At 41.3% G+C, this 23,610-nt stretch overlaps 3 protein-coding genes and 1 long non-coding RNA gene across 9 annotated transcripts in view; 3 read left to right on the forward strand and 1 right to left on the reverse strand.

Annotated features, from left to right (window-relative positions):
* Nucleotides 1-593: 593 nt before the first annotated feature.
* Nucleotides 594-4,540, forward strand: LOC122827845 (cilia- and flagella-associated protein 157-like). Its single transcript, XM_044110916.1, has 9 exons — nt 594-829; nt 1,256-1,527; nt 2,323-2,464; nt 2,537-2,768; nt 3,199-3,299; nt 3,454-3,604; nt 3,691-3,839; nt 3,888-4,037; nt 4,477-4,540. Exons 1-9 carry the CDS (start codon nt 681-683, stop codon nt 4,538-4,540), a joined length of 1,410 nt encoding a protein of 469 aa, XP_043966851.1. The 5' UTR covers nt 594-680.
* LOC122828022 lies at nt 3,778-4,621 on the forward strand. The gene is made up of 3 exons (XR_006370150.1): nt 3,778-3,790; nt 3,888-4,037; nt 4,477-4,621. It is a non-coding gene; the product is annotated as an uncharacterized LOC122828022 (long non-coding RNA).
* A 949-nt stretch (nt 4,622-5,570) lies between these two features.
* LOC122828682 (RING finger protein 225-like) lies at nt 5,571-12,417 on the reverse strand. Of its 6 annotated transcripts, none has more exons than XM_044112455.1 (5): nt 12,173-12,417; nt 11,351-11,380; nt 11,060-11,201; nt 8,846-9,532; nt 5,571-6,975 (listed from the first exon to the last, which is right to left on the reverse strand). In XM_044112455.1, exons 4-5 carry the CDS (start codon nt 9,454-9,456, stop codon nt 6,720-6,722), a joined length of 867 nt encoding a protein of 288 aa, XP_043968390.1. In that variant the 5' UTR covers nt 9,457-9,532; nt 11,060-11,201; nt 11,351-11,380; nt 12,173-12,417; the 3' UTR covers nt 5,571-6,719. The 6 variants fall into 6 exon arrangements, with proteins under 6 accessions (XP_043968390.1, XP_043968389.1, XP_043968392.1 ...); XM_044112454.1 differs by having other exon boundaries at nt 11,289-11,380; nt 12,173-12,415; XM_044112457.1 differs by lacking the exon at nt 11,060-11,201.
* Nucleotides 12,418-17,599: 5,182 nt separating this feature from the next.
* LOC122827846 (GTPase IMAP family member 8-like) overlaps nt 17,600-23,610 on the forward strand; it is a 10,970-nt gene continuing 4,959 nt past the window's right edge. The window contains exons 1-3 of the mRNA XM_044110917.1: nt 17,600-17,639; nt 18,448-19,026; nt 23,028-23,339. Of these exons, the coding sequence (XP_043966852.1) occupies nt 17,600-17,639; nt 18,448-19,026; nt 23,028-23,339 (931 nt within the window). The remainder of the gene's footprint in view (nt 17,640-18,447; nt 19,027-23,027; nt 23,340-23,610) is intronic.

The following is a 23,610-nucleotide window of genomic DNA, read 5'->3' on the forward strand; positions in this document are numbered from 1 at the left end:
GCAGCTGCTTCAGTTGGAACCGATTTATTTAAAACCTGGAGACGATTCAACGAGCAATCAGACAAACTTCCAGACGGGTCACTGACAAGCAACAGGGAAAACTGAGTGTTGAGTTTTTATTTTCTGGAATCTGATTCTGTCAGTTTTATCAAAGGAAGCCATTTTGTTTCTCATGAACTTCGTTTCCCTCCATGATTTATTTCTGTGTATTTACAGCCTGAAGCTGCAGAAATTCACTTTCTGCACAGAAACTTTTTCTTAGTAGCAGGGAAACAGCGACACCTTCTGTTCGCACTCAAACACACAGGGAAGTTTTAATTTTTAATGCTGTAGCACCACCTGAACCTTAGAGTTACTACACATCAGCAGACTCCAGCTGATCAACTCTGATCAGTTTCTGAAGTTTATTTTAATCATTTCTGTGAGGAAAATAATCCAGCCCTTAAAGGAGGCAAAAGTTTATTTTAATATTTTTTTTCTTTTTCTACCATAAAATATTTATTCTGTCATTCAAAAGCACAACAATGTTTAGACACACTGAGACATGATGGAAAATAAAGCTTTTGCTCATGTTTCATTGAAATTCCCAGGAGTTTCTGGTTGCCTAGCAACCTCCTGTTCCTAGCCTGCTTGTTGTTTTTCTGTGAATTCCTCTGAAATCAACAGAAAAAGAGACAAAAATGCAGGAAAGAGACAGTAAGCTGAGCGGCTCGACTCCGGCCAAAGACAAGGCGAAGTCCTCTGAGGAGCCGCCGGACGGCGAGGATCCGCAGAGAGAGAAGAGTTTGTTTCTGACTCAGATCAGTTTTCTGGACGAACAGCTGGAGAAGTGAGAGGATCACACTGAAGTTCTTTAATAACTCTGAGTTATTCTTTCAGATTCAGTTCAACTGCTGGTAAACTGATTTATCACATTTTGATTTCTACAAAATCACTTTAACACAAAGAAAACTGAGTTTTAATGAACTTCAACCAAACATTCAGATCTGATCAGCTGCTTCAGATTCAAGCTGATCAATATGATCAGTTTAACATGAGAAAAAAATCATTATTTTTAAAGTTTTAGTTTTATTATTCAACACTTCTGTTATACAACAGAAGTGTTGAATAATAAAACAATATCTTTACAACAGACGTGTCCAAAGTCAGGTCTTTTTAGTTTTTAGTTGTTTCCATATTAATCAGAGGCTGCAGTCAGAAACTGCTGAATCATCACCTCTGTGACATAAAACAAAGAATTTTGTTTTGTCTGCAGGTTCCAGCTGCAGTGTGATGACCTGAAGGAGCAGAAGAAAGACATCATCCTGAAGTCCGGCGCTCTGCAGAAGGACACCAACGACATCCTGGAGTACCTGCAGCACTACCTGTCTGTGCTGGAGCGGGACGAGGAGGAGCTGAAGGCCAAGGTGGAGAAACAGCTGCAGGGCGACCGGCAGAAAACCGAGTCCTTGGAGCAGCTGCTCAGTACGGAGAGACAGGAGCTGCAGGACAAGTTGGACCAGCTGAGCTCCGACAGAGACAACCAGGGTGAGGCGCCGTCTGGGTCCAGAGGAGCTTTTCCTGCCCAGAGTATTTCAAATGTGTTGAAGCAGTGGAGGGATTTAACATTTACACTGCAGGATTAATTAATTAATCACATTAAAAAACTAAATATTAAAATAAAAAAAAACATTTTCAATTTAAAAACCGTTTCTCCTTCTGAATTACTGTTAAACAGACATTTAAGCTCAAGAACTATTTAAAGTTTCAGTCCGTTGTTCAGATTGGTGAAAAGTGACGATCTGTTCTGCTGAAGTTTCAGGAAGTCCTGATTGTTTTAGAGCCTCTTCAGAAATGAACTGAGGATCATCTGTAAGAAGATTCTCTTAAAACCTGAACACAATTTAAATAAACTTCATAAAACACTGCAAAAACAGAAACATAGGAACAAAACAGAAGTACGGCTCAACACTGTTTTAATCAAACCCATAGGGGGCAGTGTAGTGCAACGTCAAAACCAATGTCAGCCAATCAGACTGACTTCCTGTTAGGACTCAAACATGGCGTCCGGAAGTTCATTTTTAGATTGAAATACTTTTAAATAGCACATTTAAATATAAAATCAATAAAACAGAAGATAATATCGATTGTAAATCAAGTCGGAGGAAATATTTGGACAGATTATCATTTTGTTTGTCGCAGTTAAAATCTCAGTTTCTCCATAAACACAAATATGGAGTTTCTTAATCATGTTTATTGATATTAAACTGATTGTGAGGATGAAAGGCCAAAGAACAGAAAAACACATTTCATGTCTTCCTGTCCTGATCCGACTCCCATCAGCTGCCAGGATAGAGGAGCAGCGGCTGCAGCTGGCCGAACAGGAGCGGAAGATCAACATGAAGAAGACTTTGGATAAGGAGCTGATCTTCCTGGAGAGGCACCAGGCCGCCGAGATCAACAAGATGTACATGGAGAAGAGGGAGTGAGTGCGCGGCGGCCTCAGCTGAGCGTTTCCCTCCGGGCCGCCGCAGGTTCTCAGCGTCTCTGTTCTCAGGATCATCGACGTGATGAACAGCATCAGGCAGCGGGTGAAAGCCATGATCCAGGAGGAGACCGAGGAGCACCAGAAGCTGCGCGCCAACGTGGAGTCTCTGTCGCTGCAGAGTTTGGTGCTGCTGTGGGGGAAAAGGGCGGAGCATAACAGAGTGAAGCGTCTCTGTCGAACATCCATAAAGATCCGAGTCATGATCCACAGGATGACCCTGAAAATCAACATCCTCAGGAAGGTAGGAGGCCGTCTCTGGGATTTTAATCTCTTAGATTAATTTCACCACCGACCGACGAGTTGGACCCTCTGAATCCTATTGGCTCAGTCTGACAGAGCTCTGTCTCTGATTGGCTCATATATGTTAACAAATCTTCATCATTTACACATTCAAAGTTGAGACAGACTCACCGTGTTCACTGCCCCCTGCTGTACTGGAGGAGCATTGACCGGTTCTCCCTGTTAGCAGCTCAACATCAGTGAAGTATAAAAACATTCATTTATGCCAATTTACTGACATTTTTATTGATATATTTTTGAATAATCTGAGCTGGAAACTAAAACAAATATGAAACTTTCTCACAGGAATAAAACAAAGAAAACTTTTTGTTTGCAGCTGTTAGAGTTAAATTTAGTTTAATTTGTTTCATCTTTTCCTGAAACTCCTTCAGGAATCAGTGAAGCTGAGGAGGAGATGCAAACTGCTGACGGGTCACATCAACGAGCTGCAGAACTCCAGGCAGAGTCTGCTGGGCTACCAGGAGGCCTACAGGTCAGAGGTCACGACTCTCTGAGGGGTTTAGTTCAACTTAGAGTCCGATGGACAACTGGACCAGAACCTTTATCATGGAACGACCGTCTATCCATCTCTCCATCTCTCCATCTCTCCTTCCCTCTCTCTCTCTCTCCATCCCTCCCTCCTCCAGATCCTGCCTGGCCTCGGGTTTGGAGGAATGCCGTCAGAAAGCGTCGGTCGTTGCGTTGCTGCTGGAGCGGCTGCAGAGGGAGAGGAGCATTCGGAAGAACCTGGAGAGACACCTGAAGAGAGCCGTGTCCGTCCTCACAGCCATCGCCACGGTAACGCAGTCCGATCAGATCAAACGTCAGGATCCGTGATGCGACCTGAACGGCGCTGTGAAGGTTCTGCTCTCGTTCCTCTGCAGGACGCTGGGAAAATCCCCGGATCTCAGCCGAGGCTGCAGAACCTGCTGCAGCTGATGGACAGCAGGGAGCCGCAGGACGCCGGACCGCGGAACCTGCCAGGTACCTGGACCCGCCGCGAGGGATCAGAACCAGGGGCATCAGCTGGGCCGTGAAACGGATCAGAACTCAGAATCACGTCATCCTGTCTGTCCCGCAGCAGAGACGAGGAGGAGGAGGAGGACAAGGAGGAGAAGGAGCCGCTCTTCCTCATGGCCAAACTCAGACCAGGTGACCTCTACCTGGTTCCTGGACCAACATGGACGCCCAGAACCGCTCTGGCCCAACGCAACCTGACGCCCAGAAGCAGGTTGCTATGGAGATCCGACTGATTTCATCAGGTTTCCTTCTGGAAACCAAAACTCAGAGTTTTTGTAAAGATTATTTAATTTAAGATGATTGTTGAAAAAATGTTACAGCATCTGCAGAAACAAACTTTATGGAGTTAAAAAATTAATCCAGTTTCAAACAACTAGTGTTTATGATATAAAATCCCAGAATATTTCTAAACATGGTGTAAATTTGGAAATGAATTTATAATGTTTAGTTTGTTTAATCAGAACAGGTCAGCTGGCTGATCTAAACTTGATCCTGGAATTCATTTTAAATATCCACATTTCCTGGATGTCCTGTAAGTTTCAGTCTCAGTGTTTGTTGCATTCAGAGGCTGATGAAAACGTGGTTATTTTCAGCTGTAACAGAGTAAACCTGCAGTCAGGCGGTTCTGATCGGCTTGCTGTCTGTTGCAGAGTGAAGCTTCCTCCCATCCAGAAGAGTCTGTGGCAGACGGCGCTGCATGAATGGATGGGATGATCGGATCACTTCTAATCAAGCTGCTGCTGCTGAACTGGAGCTTTTCTTCTATTAAAGTTTAATAAAATCCAGTAATTTAAAGAGACTGGATGTTCAGGCTCATTTCCGCCAGCAGGGGGAGACACTTCGTTAGAAGCTGCAGGTTCCTGCAAAGTTAAGAGTTTGAATAATGAACTGAACCTGCTGCTTGTTGGATATCTGGAGTTAAACTGGATTGAATGTTGTCTGAATTAAAACATGTTGCTAAAAATAAAAAGGTAACATCCTTACAGATGTTATTTTATATTCATAATGTTAACTTCAAACCATGTGACTAAAACTATTTTCAGAGTTTCAGTGGATAAACCAGAACGGTCCTGGTTCTCAGAGTTTCAGGCTTTTCTCCTGAGTGTAATGAAATTTTACCGCCAGGCTTCCGTAGGATTAATGAGATGGTGAAAAGATGAAATTCATTCATTCATTCAAACATTTCAGAGAAATATCTAAAAATGAAGCTCAGAGTCCTGGAGACTGAAAACCACTGAGGGATAAAAGAACCTGAAAGAGTTTAATAAATGTCTGGATGTGAATTTTAAAAATATTTACATAATTTATCTTCAGTAGAATAAATAAAAAAGCTTCAATGCTGAATCTGTAGACTAACAGAATCCAGGAAGTTCTTTCACTTCAGCTGTTGAACTAAAAGAACAGAGAAACTAAAACTCCTGGACAGATTCAGGAGTTTTACTGACCTCTGCTGGCCCAGAGGTCAGAGGTCAGAGGTCACCAGGCTGACCAGAGGACAGAAAACTCCTCAGGACAATTTAGAGACCAATCCACCAAACCAGTCAGGCTTTGACTAGACCATGCAGCTTTACAGAATAAACTAAAGTATGGGAACTAAATCTGACATTTCAGTCAGGAAAGTTTATAATGTTGAAATACAAAATATGTAGAAACAAAAACAGAAAAAAAATCTGATCCACGATTTAAAAATGTTAAAATGTTTTATATCTACAGAGTTTCATCAAGTCAAAACCAAAAACCTGTTGGATTTATCCAGAACTTTATTTAAATTTAATAAAACAGAGAAACAGAACGAGATTTAAAAGGTTATAAAAATATAAAACATTTATCATTATTATTATTATTCATGGCACAGTGAGACAGGACATAAAACCGGACAGAACCGATCTGGACCGATCACGTTTCAGAACCGTTTCTGATTTCAGCTCAAGTTTCATATTCAAAGCAGTTCGTCTGAAAAGGTTCCGGCTCCGGTTCGGTTGGGTCCATTTAAAGTTCTGATCAAACTGGGTCAGTCAGAAAGACCCAAAGTACCACCAGAGTCCAAACACTGGGTTCATGTAAAGACCCGACCCGTCCAGATAAGAACTTTCCCTCAGAACCAAACCCAGAGAACCGGCCCGTTTCCTCTGCTGAGTATTTATGGAAACTTTCTGTGAAGGGAAGCATTGATGGTTTAACATCCAGGCAAATTTCTGCCGCAGAGAGGAACCCGCCAGAACGGGTCTTACTGGACCGGAACCGGCCGCTGGTTCTGTGTATCCCTCTGTCTGAACGGAGCAGCAGAACCGCCGGAGCCGGATCGTTTGCATGATTCTGTCAAGATTTGATTAAAAGGGAACCTGAGCTGCGTCAGCAGAGAGAGAGCTGGTTATATTTAGAAACAGAACCGGTACCGGGACAGAACAGGACCGGGACAGAACCGGTACCAGGACAGAACCGGTACCAGAACCAGAACCGGCACCAGAACCAGAACCACCTGAAGCAGCAGAACAAAGTGAGGTGAAAGTGAAAACGGATCCAAACTGATCTGATCCTGAAGTGAGTTTAAAGTTTGGTACCTCTAGATTCACCTGGAAGGAAACTGGACCGCCTCTGACCCGGTTCTGATCAACAGGATTCTGACCCGGGATCGACCTTTTCCCGTTCCCCGAACCCTTAACATAAAAACAGGAAGTGATGAGATTTACTGCAGCAGCTCTTCCTTTAAAATCCTTCCAGATGTGAACCATCATCATCATCATCATCATCATCATCATCCTCATCGTTCGTTTTGACCCAGATGAGGAAGATGAAGGTCCGCTGCGTCCCGCTCAGCTCAGACTCCAGGGTTTAAAATAAAATAGAAACATTTCAGTTTTCTTCCTCCCAGCAGACAGGAAGTGATGTCAGGTCAGTTTGTGGGCTTGGTGAAGAAGTAGATGATGATTCCGTGAGGACGACCATCATCATCACCACCAAGGTGAGGAGGAAGGCCCGGCAGACGGGTCGGCCCGTCAGGCGGAACAGGGCGCCCACGCCGCCCGTCGCCTCCCCGCCGTCCCTGGAGGACGTGCTGGGACGCCCCACGTCCAGAGTCCGGTTCACCGACCTGAGAGAGGTCATGGACCCGACCCGGCCGACCCGGCCGGCCCGGCCTGTCAGACGACCTGCAGACAGGAAACAGAACCGGATCAGTCAGAACCAAACTGGAGACAAACAGACCTCCTGACTGGGAGCCGTTTGTCCTCCATTAGCTGATAGACAGCGCTAAGCCCCTCCTCCTGAATCTGATTGGTTGTTTTTGGTTCATTTCTTCAGACCAAAAACATCCAGGCTGGTTCCTAACAGACCAACATGAAGCTTCTGGAGCCACAGAAACCAACCAAATATGGACCAGACCCGGTTTCCTCAGCTCTGGAGTTAAAGACTTGGACTAGGCCAGGGGCAGTCCTGGTTCTGGAGGTCCGGTGTCCTGCAGCTCTTGGAGTCTCTCTGGTCCAACAACCTGAATCCAACAGCTGAACCTCCAGTCGGGTTCTCCAGAGTCCTGGTAACCTTGGACTCAGGTGTGTTGAAGTGGAGACACAGCTAAAGGTTCCAGGCCCTCCGGCCTTGGACTAGGCCATGAACCTGGTCTGTGAGGGAAACTCTCAGCCAAACAGCTTAAGACATATTTAATCAAATCCTCTGGGTTTTTCTGATCAAGTAAAATAAACCTGAAAATGTAAATATGCAGAATATTTAATCTGTATTGTGCTTTAATAAAGTTATTTTTACCTGGTGAGTTTTAAAGCCTCCAGGTTTTGATGTTCATCTTTTATATTAATGATTAAATGGTGATTAACTGCACATGTTTATTTATGGCTGTTTTCAGACTCATTACTCCGTCCAGATCTCAGACTCATTGGTCACAGTTTGTCATTGACCTTAAAATGACCTTGGTCATGGTGGATAAATCCTGCACTTTGCTTTTCCTCCCATTATTTTCAGTTTACGGCGTTTAGCCGCATGCTAAGCTGCTGTATCTGGGCCAGGTTTTAATAACTAACCAGCTGCAATAAAATGATTCAGCAACACAGAAACATTCCAACAAAGCTGACCTTTGACCTGCTGCAGTCCTCATTGATAAACAGATCAGTGAGTTTGCAGCTCAGTTCGGTGTTTCTGGTTCAGTTGGAGTCCGAGCCAAAAACAGGAGCGTTTGTTCAAATGACGTCAGACTTTATCTGAGATAAATGATCCATATTTATCTCAGAACTCTGTTAACCAGCCGGTCAAACCTCTTCAGGACAAGTTAAACGTCTGATCGACAGGTCAAAGGTCGACAGGTCAAAGGTCAGTCTCATTCAGCAGGTTAAAGTTCTGCAGGATTTTCTGCAGCTCAACTTCAGATTGACTTTGGCTGCTTTCACTCAGCAGATTGAACGAAGTAATTCTGACCTTTAACCCCTGAAACATCTGATGTTTGATGTTTTCCGGACCGTCTGAACGGCCATGTTGGATTTTACAGCAAAAACATAAAAGTGACCTGAGTGACGTTTCCTCACCACCACCGTCAAACTAAACTAAATTCATCTCGATGTTTTGTTTGTGCTGCTGTCATTTTAAAGATATTAAGTTTCCAGAGGTCAAAGGTCAGCCAAGACCCGTATTAAGATCTAATTAAATATGGTTTGTTAAAAATTGTTTGTTATAATTTTTATGATAAAAATTGTTTCCGGAGACGACCAGCTGCTCACACAGTTTATAGAAATGAATCGTTTGTGCTGCTATTGGCGCCGCAGGACGATGGTGTAAATGCAGTTTGGCTGGTTGACCTTCGACGACCTTTGGAAACATTTATCTATAAAGTGAGAGCGCCACAAAGGAACATTTTTGCTGCACAAACATTTAACACCAGTTTTAATTTGAAAACCTGCTGAGTGATCGTTGCCACAGTAACACAATGACCCCTGACCTTTTAGTTTTAAAGGAAGTCGAATCTGTTCCGTTTCAGACAGAAAAGCCTAAAACCGTGCGACTCCAGGCGAGGCTGACCTTTTGACCTGCAGCTTCCCCTTGTTGCGGATGAAGCGGATGCTGTAGACCCTCTGCATGGCGGCCGGCAGGTAGGACAGGACGTCCGAGTCGGTGGCCAGCTTGGGCAGGCCGAGGGGGGGCAGCGGGGTCAGGCCGCGGCACAGCGGGCACTGGATGGCGCTGGGCTCCACAGACTTGATGTTCATACGCCAGAGGCACTCCAGGCAGAAGGTGTGCTTACAGTTCAGCATCTTGGGGCAGCGGAAGACGTTGTTGAACTCGCTGAAGCAGATGGCGCACTCAAGTCCGGACCCACTGCCTGGGGGCGGCTGGAGGTCCGGGACGGAGAGCTGGGGCGGCTGGAGGTCGGCGGGGGCGTAGGGGTTACTGGTGGGGCTGAAGGCCGGCAGCGGCAGCATGGAGCTGGGGGCGGGGCCAGTGAGGGCGGGGCCATGAAGGGCGGGGCCAGGGAGGGCGGGGGTGGAATGAGCAACTGGGGGGGGCAGAGTGCTGTGACCCGTCTGGATGAACGGAGGAACATACGGATCCATGGAGTAACTGGGGTTAGAGGCCGAGTACGGAACCGGACCGCCACAAAACCCAGACACATCGTCTCCGTACGGATTCATGACCGAGCCGAGAGGAAGCCGAACCGCTGGATGGAGGCGGAGCTTCAGTCTTCACTCCATCATGACTTCCTCACAGCTGGGAGGGAGAAAAACACAGACACACCAAATATTTCTCAGTGTAATCACTAAAACATGAGAAGGTTCCCAAACTGACGGTTCTGATCCGATAACGACACACAGTGATCACGTGTTCAGAGAGAAAGTCTCAGGTTTTCCTCCAGTTTGAGCTGCTGAACTGTAAACTGTCCTGGTTCATTTCTTCTTCTGCTCTTTTTATCTTCCACCTTCAGGATAAAATCTGAGCCGTTCTGAATGATTTCAGAAGCAACATAACAGTTGATGCTTGAGAGCAGCAGCTCATTTCCTACATTTGACTCCAAACCAAAGCTGCTGCTGGTTCCAGTGGTCAGATAAACTCTCCCAGCTCGGAATCCTGAACTCACCGTCACTTTTATTATAACGTCTCCAGGTTTGTCGTCTTACATCACCATGACAACAGAAACAACCCAGAACAAGCTGAAACATTTGGGTTTAATCAGCTGCTGCAGGTTCCTCGGCAGAACTGAAGCCCTGCAGCAAGAAGGTTGTGGGTTTGAATCCCAGTCTGGGGTTTTTCTGCATCTTCTTTCTATGGAGCAACAAAACTGACAGAAAACTTTATGAACCCGGAGTTTCACCATCGGGTCACTAGCAGCAATAAAACCACCTGAACCCAAACAGTCTGGTTCTGGTTCCGGCCGTCAGATGATCCAGTAACTGCCTGATTACACAGAGATTCCTCTAGAAACGATCAGCTTTCTGCATTAGCAACAGCCAAATATTTTTCATCTCTGAATACGAAGCAATAACTTTACTGATACAATCTGTAACTATGAGACGGATCCGAAACACGACCCAGAACCCGGAACCCGGAACCCAGATCCCGGATCCCTCCTCCATGTTTACATTTAATAAACGAGATGAAAACATAAAAGGTCAAATTCATTTTCACCATGACCAATATTTCTGCTTCGTGTTTCACAGATGAAGCTGTTCAGAGTTCAGTCTGGTTCTGTTGGAACCGTCACTGGATGCGGTTCCATCAGAACCCAAAACCCAGAACTCAGAACCCAAACTAGCCCTTCGTGCTGGTCGTCATGGAAACGGGCCAGTTTCCTCAGCCTACAACCAATAAGCACCAAACAGATTTCATCCTGAACGTCTATAAATTGTTTAAAACTATGAAAAGATCAGCTGATGAACCGAGAAAACAAACTAAATATTTTAATCTGGTCAGAGAATCAGATCGGAAAAATAAAATCAAACAGTTTACCTGAACCTGATCCTGCAGGAAGATTCCTTTAGAAGCAAAACATTTTGAAAAATGCTAAAACTCTTCCAGTTGGATAAAACACCTTTGACTCAAAACGTCCTTTAACTCCCAGGAACCTCGGCTCCAATCGACTGGAGAACAGGAACGTCGATCACTCAACTCCTCAGAACATCGACTGGAGAAAACTCTGAAACAAATTCAACCCTCTCATCAATAGTTTCTTTAAAATCAAGATAAAAGTCTGATCTTAGATTGACTGCCATGAACCTCCTGTGCAGTCAGCGTTCCTACCTGCAGCCTGACGCTCCTCTCTGACACAGCGGCTCTCTGTAGACCTGCTCAACGTTTCCATGGATTTGCATACGCTTCCCTAAAACTGGATTCTGATCCGAGACCCACAGAACCAACTGAACGTGTCCTGATGTAGCGGGAGCTGAAATTTGCATCGTTCATATTATTTACAAAGGAAATAAGATGCAAAAGACTGAAGGCTGCTGTGTGGAAACTGAGCAGGATTCACCTGAACGGATCCAGAAAACAACCAGCAGCTGCTGGGAGATTCATCACAGCTCAGATACAAACCTGGACACGGATCTGACGTCAGACAGCAAACTGAAAGGAAAATAAAGGATTTATTTCAAGTTTATTAAACTGAAAATGATTCTTGATTTACAGGTTTTAAGCCTCCTGGCTGTTTCCTCTAAAAGCTTCTGAACAGAACTTTAATGATCAACTCAATCTACAACAATATGAAATTATTTTACTGGTTTTAAAATGTCCATCTTCATGCTTCTTTGTATTTGTCATTTCTCAGAAGTTTAACATCAAAACTAACAAAATACAGAAATAAAATCCTAACAGTTGAGGCAGGTGAAAACTTTAGAGATTATTTAAACAGGTAAAGAAAAACTTGTTTAAATATGTGAACTGGCCTCGTGCTGCTCTGACAGCAGATCAATAAAAACTTTTAAATTTCTGTTCATTGATTCATCAGAAGCTGCAGATTCTCTTCGTTGTTCTGAAGTTTTGACTTTCAAACCTGATTTCTTCAAAGCAGCAACACCTGAATGTCCAGGTGAATCTAATCTGGTTTAATCTCTGGAATATCACACTGGGTTATAATTACTGGTGCGCTTCACACTTCTGACTGGTTTAGAGGAGAAAACTGGATGTTAGTTTGACAGTCCCCCTTATTTTCAGTTTCAACACAAACAGCTTGTTATTTTGAATAAACAGAAGAATGAAGCTGCATTTCTTCCTATTTTGGGGAGATTTTTATGTAAATCAGTCCGTGGCTCCACGAGCTCGCCGCTGTTTTAACTTGATAATATCTATCAGGTATTTTTGCTCATGCTAACAATGAGCGGTGACTCTGCGCAGCTTCGGTTCTGCTTCTGTTTTTACCTTTAACGCGTCCCAACCTGCAGGTTCCGTAGATCCAGTCCAGAACTCAGATTCTGTTTCCTGTCAGTGAAACTCTGCAGGTTTACAGATCAACGATCTGGAAAGTTTCCCAGCAGTTTGAAGACTGGCGCAGCTGCGCAGAGTGATGCTGATTGTTGCTCAGGCTGCGCAATTAACGCAAACTTCTGTAAAACCCTTTGGCCCACTGGACCTGGAGGGTTTAATGATGCTGCCTGTCTGCGGGGTAACAGTTGATCAAACAAATGGATCTTCAGGACCAGGAAGGAATCGATGCAACACGGACAGAGACGGACAAAAGGTTTCTGGGGCCCTGGGCAGAAAATGGTTCCAGTTCCACTAATTTATGACAATCCAGGCAGAATAGCTCCACAATGCAAGAAATATTTTTAAATGATAATTTAATTTAACAATTAGCTGAACCAATAAAATTATTTGTTAATCACATGATTTTCTTTAAATATAAAATATATATATTTAATTTATTTTTCAGTATTTTACAGTACATTTTTGTGCTCAAAACCAAAATTGCTGAACATGCCAAGTATGAACTTAATCAAAACTATTTTCCTTATCTGTCAATAAAAAAAAACATTTTTATTTCCTGCTGTGTTTTTACTGCTGCTGCTGGGTCAGGGGTCAGAGGTCAGGGGTCAGGGGTTAGGGGTTAGAGGTTAGGGTTTGACGTCCTCATGTGTCAGTAAACAGGAGGTTTTACATTATATTTTATATGATATTTTGTATGAAGTCCTGTGTTGAGGCTGCAGCCGGGTACCAGGTGACGGATTCAGGAAAAGGTTCAGCTGTTCCTGGATCTGTAGCAGAACTTAACAGAACTGTTAAACTAGAACCAGGTACAGCTTCCTGTTCCTCTTCTCCAGCAGTTTATGAATACATCTGAAAGAATCAGTATGAAATCTATTACAACATGTTTTAATTATAAATACAAAATATTGAAAATATAGGAATGCTCACATATTAGTACATTTCTCTGACAGTGGAATGTTTTCAGTGTGTTTGATCCTGAGAATCTCTGTTTCTAATCCAAACGCTGGGAACAGAAAACGATTTTCTTCTGACAGACAAATCAGTAAACCTGCAGTAAAGGGACATAAACTGGAGATGAACTGGAGATGAACTGGAGATGAACTGGAGATGAACTGGAGTTGAACTGGAGTTGAACTGGAGTTGAACTGGAGTTGAACTGGACATGAACTGGACATGAAGTGGAGATGAACTGGAGTTGAACTGGAGATGAACTGGACATGAACTGGACATGAAGTGGAGATGAACTGGAGTTGAACTGGAGATGAACTGGACGTGAACTGGATCCTGTCCAGGTAGAACATGTTACACCTTGAGGCTGAACCCTGGATGTTAAACATTAACTCGTCTTTTCCTCGTCGTCCCGTCAGCTCACTGCTGGAAACGAGTCGTGATTTTATTCCAGAGTGAAAACGTTTGTTCAGCAGCGTGAAGAAGAGACGATAATCTGACATCAGAGGTTGGTGAAACTGATCTCAATCTTTTAAGATTTAAACATAAACTCCTTTGTTTTTTGTTTTTACCATCATGGCTGGTTTCACCCTGCTGTCTGTCTGGACGCCATCTGGGCCAGAAACTTTGGACTTTCCTGTGTTTTTGTTCTCAGTGATGATTCTTAACTTGAGTTCTGAACTGTTTTGTTCATTTGTGCTCCCAAAAAATAAATGAAATTCAGTCAATCAATTATTCATTATTCACACATTATTCATAATGTTTTGGGATGTTCACAATAATTGAACATCCCAAAACATTTTGACTTTTTTTCTGTTTTCACTTTTTCTTATGTAAGCATGAAATCTACCTCAGTATTTTATTTGATAGATTATAACCTGAGAAGATTTGAACAGCAGTTATAACAATAAAATGATAGCAAACTTCATGAAGAGATAATCATTAACAAAGATGGTTAACAGTGGATCCTTCATCGGATCAGGTGTAACAGACAGAAGGTCTGATTGGTTTGATCCAACAGGAATATCAACAGTTTTAACATCCTCAGATTAACAATCTTTGATTTCAAACTAAATATGCATAAAATACTTTCTGTCTATTAAACAAATGTTTTGCTCAAAACAAATCAAATGGAGCAAAAATAATAGTTAACTTTGTCCTGTAGTTGGACCTCTTTTATTTTTACCAAGTAAATAAAACTTTATTCAGAAACTAAAATGTTCTGTTTGGAAACAGTCGTGGGAATAAAATCTGTTCTCTTTCAGTTCTTTTGGATCAGAACATATTAAACATGTTTATGGTTATGCAGCAGTTTCTACAGTCACTTAAATATAGAATATATTGTCTCATTATTTAGTAAATAAAGGAAACAGTTAGAGAGACAAACTGAGTTCACCTCATGAGCTGCAGCTTCCTGACTTTTCTCACATCGTTCATCATCTTCATCTTCTGTTCGTTGAGATTTGAAGATATTTGTTTTTGTTCAGCTCTCTGCGAGTTTCACCAAAACATCCAATCAGGCTGAGCTCCAGACTTTGACTAGGCTGTTCAACACCTTTATTCTTTTGCGTTCCATCCTTCAGTAGGTCTGCTGCTGTGTTTGATCCAGTTGATGAGTCTGAGCTTCATCACTCAGAGGGATTCAACCCTAGAAAACTCTTTCCAGATGAGTTCATGTTTCACTGAGACTGAAAGGTGCTGCAGTCCTGTGGATGCAAACCAGGCCCACAGTACCATCTGCCCACCTCTGTGCCTCACAGTTCTACACACTGTTCCAAATTATTATGCAAATTGGATTAAAGTGTCATAAAGATTAATTTTTTGTTGTGTTATTAAATGTATAGATGGTATTTTGTGTCTTTGAATCGCTGTCATTAATTTCAGAGAGCTGGTCTTTGTTCAGTAAAATCTGATTTATACTGTAAAAGTTCATGACTTGATAATTATACTGACCATCATTTGCTTTGAACATTTAATAAAATCTGAGATAATAATTTGGAACATGGTGCAGTGATTTGTTTGTGCTGAAATGGTTTGTCTGGTGTTCTCTAAACACTGCTGCATTATGGGTAAACAGACAACTTTGGCCTCATCTGACCACAGAACATTGTTTCAAAAGCCTTCTGCTTCATTCAGACAAACCTTTGTAAACATGCTGCTAACTGCTAACTGCTAACTGCTAACTGCTAACTGCTAACTGCTAACTGAGCCCTGGGCTGAATCTGCCATCTGTTCTTTAACATGTTTATTCTTGCAGGGTCACCAGCAGATGTGGTCAGCGTCTCCATCTGCCTTCAGGCGAGAGGCAGGTGACACCTTGAACAGGTTCATCACAGCACCAGGTGAAACCGACGTGTTTTTATCACGTTCATAATAAAACAATAGAATTATAAAGGTTTTAATGTGATATAACAAGAATTATCATGATCTGTTCTGAACGATTCTAACATTTCATCTGTTTTCATCATTAAATCGTTTGCATTTTGAGTAGAGCCCTGAATTTATGACAAGATGGCAGCAGGAGCAACTGGTGAGACCACAGGATCAATCAATAAATCAATCAATCAACCAACCAACCAACCAACCAACCAACCAACCAACCAACCAACCAACCAATCAACCAATCAACCAACCAATCAATCAATCAACCAACCAATCAATCAATCAATCAATCAATCAATCAATCAATCAATCAATCAATCAATCAATCAATCAATCAATCAATCAATCAATCAATCAATCAATCAATCAATCAACCAACCAATCAACCAATCAACCAATCAATCAATCAATCAATCAATCAATCAATCAATCAATCAATCTTCCTTTACATGGACTAGACCAGGGGGTCCAAAGTGGGTTCTGGAGGTCCGGCTGGTTTAACTCACCTGGATCCAATTAGAGTTCTAAGAAGAACATTGACCAGCTGAAAGGTTGTTGGTACCAATAAAACATGTTGGTACCAATAAAACATGTTGGTACCAATAAAACATGTTGGTACCAATAAAACATGTTGGTACCAATAAAACATGTCGGGTCAAAGGACCCGGTTTGGGCTCCTCTGGTTCTGACCCTTCATGCTGAATCAGGTTTCAGTTAAAGACAAACAGCCAGAATTATCCAGGATGAATTCTTTTATTGGAAAATATTCCGTTCAAATGCGGGTCCATCAGAACCATTATTTAAGACTTCTGATGGTTTTGACTAATAGATGTTTTAATATTGTTTTATTCAGTCAGTGAAAGTCTTTAAGACGTTTGAGAATCTCTGTTATATTGCAAGAAGCTGTAAATACCTTGGAAACGTGAACCTTTACAGTTCAGATCAACTCTGGTTGTTGTTCTGATCAGATGCTGCAAAGTTATGAATAAAAGAATAAAAGATCTGAGAAGGTCAGAGTTTAATTCATCAGTGATGGTTATTAGAATAAATTAAATTTCCAGATTTTTATTTGTTGTATGATGGGAAAAAAAGTATGAAATTAAATAAAACTAGCACATTAAAACATGTTGAACTCTTCTTGGTTTTGAGTTCAAAGTTTGTTGATGGATCTGAAAAGCGAGAACAGAACTCTGTTCTGAGCAGAGAGAACCGCAGTGAGGGTCCGTCTCAACAGAACATCTTTAAAACATGTTAAAATTAATTGGTAATATCTGACTGGCCAGCAGATTTATGGAAAACTGCAATCAAATTCAGGTTATTATGTCAACTAGTAAAAACATCTAGTGACTCTGAGGGAGGATGAGAACAAAAAATCCTGGGAGGTTTTGATTATTTGACTCTAGTTTCATTTTTGTTCTGGGCTCATTAGTTTTGATAAATTGTCTTCTGATTTATCTTCCAACCAGAGGAACGTCTAACTGTTAGTTCATGATCTTAAGATGAGCCGACGTCTCTTTAAAGATACATGAAGTGAAGGTTTTACAGTGGCCTAGTCAAAGTCCATGTTTAAATACTATCAGTATATTGTGAAATGTCCTTAACAGGAAGTTCTGTTTAAACATAATCCTGCATTTTTCATTAAATGGATCAATTCTTCCAAAGATGAGCTGATCAACCTGGAGGAAATAAAAGTTATAATAAATATTTAACTGCTCAATCAGCTGATCTGTTTAGGTTCTTTTCTCAGAATGAATCAGGTTCTTTTAAGTGCTTCATATAAATTAATTATTGAAAAATGATTTTTTGCTCAGGCTGATATTATATCAACATATTATAAAATGTTCAATAAACAAACCAGAGAAGAATTAATCTGTCTGCATCATTCTATGTTTATGAATAAAATGTGACGTGAAATTTATCAGTAAAAAATAACAAAATAAAAAGGTTCTTCTTTTCTATGTTAATGTATGTAAGATCTCTAAATAAATAAAATATTGATGAAAATGTTTCTTTTCTTTCTGCTCAGGCTGGATGCGGCGGAGCAGCAGCAACGAACTGCTGCCACCGAACAGTGAGTTTCACCGAAACATTCACTCTGAATGATGATGAATAGAATAGAATAGAATAGAATAGAATAGAATAGAATAGAATAGAACAGAATAGAATAGAATATAGAACAGAATAGAATACAATAGAATAGAATAGAATAGAATAGAATAGAATAGAATAGAATAGAACAGAGCAGAACAGAACAGAACAGAACAGAACAGAACAGAACAGAACAGAACAGAACAGAACAGAACAGAACAGAACAGAACAGAACAGAACAGAACAGAACAGAACAGAACAGAACAGAACAGAACAGAACAGAATAGAATAGAATAGAACAGAACAGAACAGAACAGAACAGAACAGAACAGAACAGAACAGAACAGAACAGAACAGAACAGAACAGAACAGAACAGAACAGAATAGAATAGAATAGAATAGAATAGAACAGAACAGAATAGAATAGAATAGAATAGAATAGAATAGAATAGAATAGAATAGAATAGAATAGAATAGAACAGAAGTACTTTATTCATCCCAGCATCTCTCTACTGCCAAGAAGAGAGAAACCAACAGATCATCTCCGGGGATTTTGGTTCAACTCTTCATTTCTAAAAATGATGATGCAACTTATGATGGAAGCTATTTTTTGTGTTCACACATTTAATTTTCTTTTCTAATCAACATTAGATCATAATAAGTCATAGATATTTTACATAATGTGCAGAATCATGTTGAGTTCTTGGTGCCTGAGGTTGAAGAGTCAGTGAGCATCTAGTAAAGGTTGTGGATAACTGACTTGCTGTTCGTTCTCTGTTTCCTCTTTGCAGTGTCTGAAGCCAGGCTTGTTCTTCTGGGAGGCAGCTGGTCAGAAAAATGTTCAGTTGGAAACTTAATACTGGGGAACACTGGATTCAACTCAAGGGAAGAATCAAACGTCTCCGTAAGAGTCCAAAGAAAGATTCAGGAGAAAAATCTGTTTGTCATTAACACACCAGATCTGTTTAACTCCAGAACACCTGAAGCAAAACTTAAAGAACAAGTAGAACATTGTGTGAGACTTTGTTCTTCTGGTGCTCATCTCTTCCTGCTGGTTGTACAACCTGAAAAATTCCCTGAGGAAACAAAAAAGCGACTCTACAAAGTCCTTGAACTGTTCAGTGATCAGTCCTTTGACAGTGCACTGGTTGTGATCCCAACATCTAGCCAGAGGAATCCAAGTTTCAATCAACCCCTACAGGACCTGATCAGAAGATGCAGAAACAATTCCTTCATTCTGAGGGAAGATGGACGACACGAGCTGCTCGGGACGATCGGAGACTTTCTGGTGAAGAGAAATGAGAAACAGCAAATAAAACAACATCCAGTAATGAAACATCAAAGACAAGCTGCTCCAGCTTCTGGTGCTGGTAAGTTTCCACAACTTTAATTTCACAGCTGGATGATGAGCGAAATTCAGTTCCTAACGAAGCAAAATGGATCGTAGTGAGAACGATAACGCCCTAAATGGGCTGGTACTGCAGAAAGATTAAAAAAGGAAATATTTAGGATTTGATCCATCTTGTCTCATCATATCTAACTATCTGGAGCTGCAGACCTGCTGATAACAACTGAAACTTTACATTTTGCCATTGTTACACTTCAGATTATTGATTAATGTTTCAAAAGCAACTTTAAACAGCTGAGTTTTTACATTAGATTTAAAGGAAGTCAGTGTTTCGGCTGTTTTACAGTTTTCTGGAAGTTTGTTCCAGATTTTTGGTGCATAGATGCTGAATGCTGCTTCTCCTCGTTTGGTTCTGGTTCTGGGGATGCAGAGCAGAACCAGAACCAGAACCCGAGAGTTCTGGAAGGTTGATACAACAGCAGCAGATCTTTAATGTATTGTGGTGCTAAACCATTCAGTGATTTATAAACTAACAACAGTATTTTAAAGTCTATTCTTTGAGCTACAGGGAGCCAGTGGAGAGACTTTAAAACTGGTGTTATGTGCTCTATCTTCCTGGTTTTAGTCAGAACTCCAGCAGCAGCATTCTGGATCAGCTGCAGCTGTTTAATTGATTTGTTGGACAGACCTGTGAAGACGCCGTTACAATAATCAATACGACTGAAGATAAAGGCATGGATGAGTTTCTCTAGATCTGGCTGAGACATTAGTTCTTTAATCCTGGAAATGTTCTTCAGGTGATAGAAGGCCATCTTTGTGACTGTCTTTATGTGGCTCTGAAGGTTCAGGTCAGAGGTCATCACTACTCCCAGGTTCCTGGCCTGATCACTGGTTTTTAGTTGTAACTAGAAAATTCCTGAAGAAATTTAACTGGGGCCTGCCAAAGTGTGCCCGTCGGTTTGGACCCAGCGTTCTGATGGTAACAATTAGCATCAATGCTAAGCTTAAAAACTTCCAAAGAACCATGTGGAGAATCACAAGAATGTTGACTAACATGGACATGCACGATTCAGCATGATAATCAGCTCACTAGCATGTTGTCTATACTTGACTTACACCATTAAGTATACTAAACATGGCTAATAAGTCAGAAAAATAGCTAATAGCTTATTTAAGTTAAAAGGCTAATGCTAACCTGAGAGAAGAATATAAAGCATTCTAATATTATTGCATCGCCTTACGGCGATGCATTAACCTGAGGGTCATATTGAGGCTTTTATTTTGAAATTTGCAGAAAGCTTCTTTATAAATGCCCACACTAATCCAGTGTGTAAGAGTGCTTTGGATAAACCAATCACATAAAGCCAAAAAGAGCAAATACATGATGTAAAAATGGCCAAGGCTTTTATTTTGAAATTAGTGTTAATCTTCATTTGGAAGTGCCAAACTCATCCCATGTGTAACAGTGATTGTGTTGAATCGGTTCTATAATGCTCAAAACACAAGTAGTTCTAAAGGCCAGCTCAGTCCTCCTCTGTAGTAACAGACAGTTCCACCATGTTGTAGTTCTAACCTTCAGTCTTTCTAGTTCTAAAGAGCAGCTCAACTGTCATGAGAATGAAACACAGGGAGAGATGGAATCCTAATAGTTTGAAGCAGTTAGTTTTTCTGATCAAAGCAGGCCAAACATATCTTTACCTAAGTGTTGCCAATAGCATGTGGGGTATCATTAGAATGTTTTCTGTAATTGACTTACTCCATTCAGTATATTTAAAATGACTAATATGTGAAATAGCTAATAGTTTATTTAAGGTAAAAGTCTTATCTTAATGATCTGCCTTGCTGCAAGGCAGATCCCTAACCTGAGAGAAGAATATAAAGCATTCTAATATTATTGCATCGCCTTACGGCGATGCATTAACCTGAGGGCAATATGAAGGCTTTTATTTTGAAAAATAAACATAAGCTTCATATTAAATGCCCACACTAATCCAACAGTGTTTGGGTTAAATTCCTTATTTACTGGCCTAAACAGCCAGTAGTTCTAAATGGAAGCTCTGTTTTAACTGAGTGTTAGTTAGAACTACAGATGTGGTGTTCTGATAGTCCTATTTATTATCATTAGGTCAAAGGTTAATGCCATTGCACTGGCTTGCTGCGCAAGCCAGTGCCATAACCTGAGAGGAAAAGATAATATAGGCAGAGCTGCACTCACCTGACAGAGATATTGGGGATTTTATTGGGAAATTTCTATTAAGCTTTATTTAAAAATTACACACTAATCCTTTGTGTAACAATGGTTTGTTAAAACCAGTTATAAAATGCCCAAAACACAAGTAGTTATAAAGGCCAGCTCATTCCAGAGTGTCCTCCCATGAATCAGCTGCTCTGGCCTCATGTGTTCCGTTGCTATGGTAATGGATCAGCTGCTAACTGTCATTTGTGTGTGAGACAGAAAGGGGGGAAAAAAATTCTATCTTTGTGAGACACCCAGCCAATTAATATGGAAAAAGCACTCCGAACAAACCTTTGCCGTTCAGGAACCGTAATACATATTCAAAAACCGTTTGAAGCGTATAAGAGGGCTATTTGTCGTCTCCGATAGTACCGCAATTCATATTTTTACCTCATTCACAGTAATTGCAGTGATGAGACAAAAAATTGTGCAGAAACTTTTCAGAAATACATGGAAGTGAATCAGGGAGAGCGTCAGTTACCCTGTCCCATAATTTCACTCTGAAGCACCTTGACAGAAAACCGTAAATGCTAGAGAAATATCGAACACATTTTACCGAGCAGGCACGCCAGATCAATGTCATGACCGAGTTTGATACCAATCGGGCGATATTTGTGGGCGTGACGGCGATTTCAAAATCGCTTTGGGTTCAGAAATCTGCTTAAATTCTCACTCTAAAAAAGTGGCAGTTGGTTTCAGTTATGCTCTGCGTTTCGGCAGTTGGAAATTTTGCTCGTTTTTCGCTTTTTACGTCGCCATCGTAAGTCCGATTCCTTATAAAAATAATAGCTCCAATGCCGGGATCGAGCCGCACGTTTTGATACCACTTTTATGGGTGGACTCGCAGCGGTACGAGCCGCATTAACGGAGACGGAAGAAAAATAAATAATAAAGAGGCGTTCTATTGGGTGTAGAACAATAGGTGCCTGCCATGCAATGCATGGAGGCAGTGACTGACTTGCTTCGCAAGTCAGTCACTGCTCTCCTTATGCATTGCTATGGGGCAGGCCCCAATAACTGAAGCTGTGCATTGACTCTAGATCTAGAACTCTAGATCTATAACTCTAGATTGTTCCTATTTAGTTCCAATAATAATAACTTCATTTTTGTCTCATCCACACATTTATCTGTTCTAAGCATCTGTTCAGTGATTGGATGGGGTCAAAGGTCACCTGGTGACATAGCAACAACAGGCAGGACTTTCTTAAAGAAATGTTCTAGAGTTATAGATCTAGAACATCCAGACAGCAGGAAGAGGAGCTGAGTTGACTTATAATTTCCTCCAGGGTTTTATAATGAACTAGTTGAAATTGGGTCATTGTTCCTGTATTTGTTCTGTTTGGGTTCTGTGTTGGTTCTGACTTTATAGTGGATGTGCAGATTAATCCTCTGATGTTTTGAATTTTCTCTGAAAAGAAACTAGAAAACTGGTTGCAGGACAGACTGAAATTCATGTGGTAACGTGACAGGAGGGTTTGTGAGTCTGTTAATAAAGCTGGAGCATTTTTAATGTTTTTGTTTATGACATCTGACATCTTAAAAGAAAGATTTAATATCTATCATCAATACAGATCAGGAAAGAAAACCTGTAAAGTACCCAGTGAAATATTGCTGCTGCCAGTGGGAACCAGAAGAGCCAAAATTGTTTCCACAGTAAACTGAAAAACAAAATATAGAAACATTTTTTGTCCAAAATGCAAATGTAAGGAAAACTTAACCATGAAAATTGAGTCTAAAACCTCAGATAGTTTCATTTTCATCCTGTTTTTATGTTTGTTTCTTCACAGGCCAACATCTCAGAGTCATGCTGTTTGGAGCGACTCTGTCCACCAAGACTCAACTCTGCAACTTCATCATTGGGAAAAAAAGTTTTTCAGCCTCGTCCCTTCAGGCCAAGCCAGTGGAGTGGGGGAAGTGGAATGGAAACGACATCATTATTGTAACGACTCCAGAGAGTCAGAAGGGAAAAGTGGTGAAAGAGGAGCTGAGGAGCTGCATGGATCTCTGTCCTCCTGGACCAAATGTTCTGCTGCTGGTGAAACCTTCAGACTTCACAGAGAAAGACAGACAGACTCTGAAGGCCACCCTGAGTTTGTTTGGTGAAGACGCATTTAAACACTCAATGATCGTCATAACTGAAGAAGGAAATGAAACTAGTTTTTCTTTTAATTCATTGATCAGGGAATGTGAAGGTCGACTGTACAAAATGACCGAGAATAATCTCCAGAGACTAATGGTGAAGATTGAAGACATTGTGAAAAGAAACAGAGGTGCCTTTCTGACCATGAAGGAAGATAAAGTGGCATCAAAACGTGACGAAACTCTTCGTCCTTTAAACCTGGTTCTGTTTGGTCCAAATGGATCCCTGAA

The sequence above is a fragment of the Gambusia affinis genome, linkage group LG03 (assembly GCF_019740435.1).
Source record: "Gambusia affinis linkage group LG03, SWU_Gaff_1.0, whole genome shotgun sequence".
Lineage (NCBI taxonomy): Eukaryota > Metazoa > Chordata > Actinopteri > Cyprinodontiformes > Poeciliidae > Gambusia > Gambusia affinis.

Bases quoted from the DNA above. Each gene is read 5' to 3' on its own strand.
- LOC122827845 (XM_044110916.1), top strand. From the start codon at position 681: ATGCAGGAAAGAGACAGTAAGCTGAGCGGCTCGACTCCGGCCAAAGAC. The intron at 3,300-3,453 runs GTCAGAGGTCAC...TCCCTCCTCCAG, and splicing joins GGCTACCAGGAGGCCTACAG to ATCCTGCCTGGCCTCGGGTT. The intron at 3,840-3,887 runs GTGAAACGGATC...TCTGTCCCGCAG, and splicing joins CCAGGGGCATCAGCTGGGCC to CAGAGACGAGGAGGAGGAGG.
- LOC122828682 (XM_044112458.1), bottom strand. From the start codon at position 9,456: ATGAATCCGTACGGAGACGATGTGTCTGGGTTTTGTGGCGGTCCGGTT. The intron at 6,976-8,845 runs GTCAGCCTCGCC...TCCTGTCTGCAG, and splicing joins GGGAAGCTGCAGGTCAAAAG to GTCGTCTGACAGGCCGGGCC.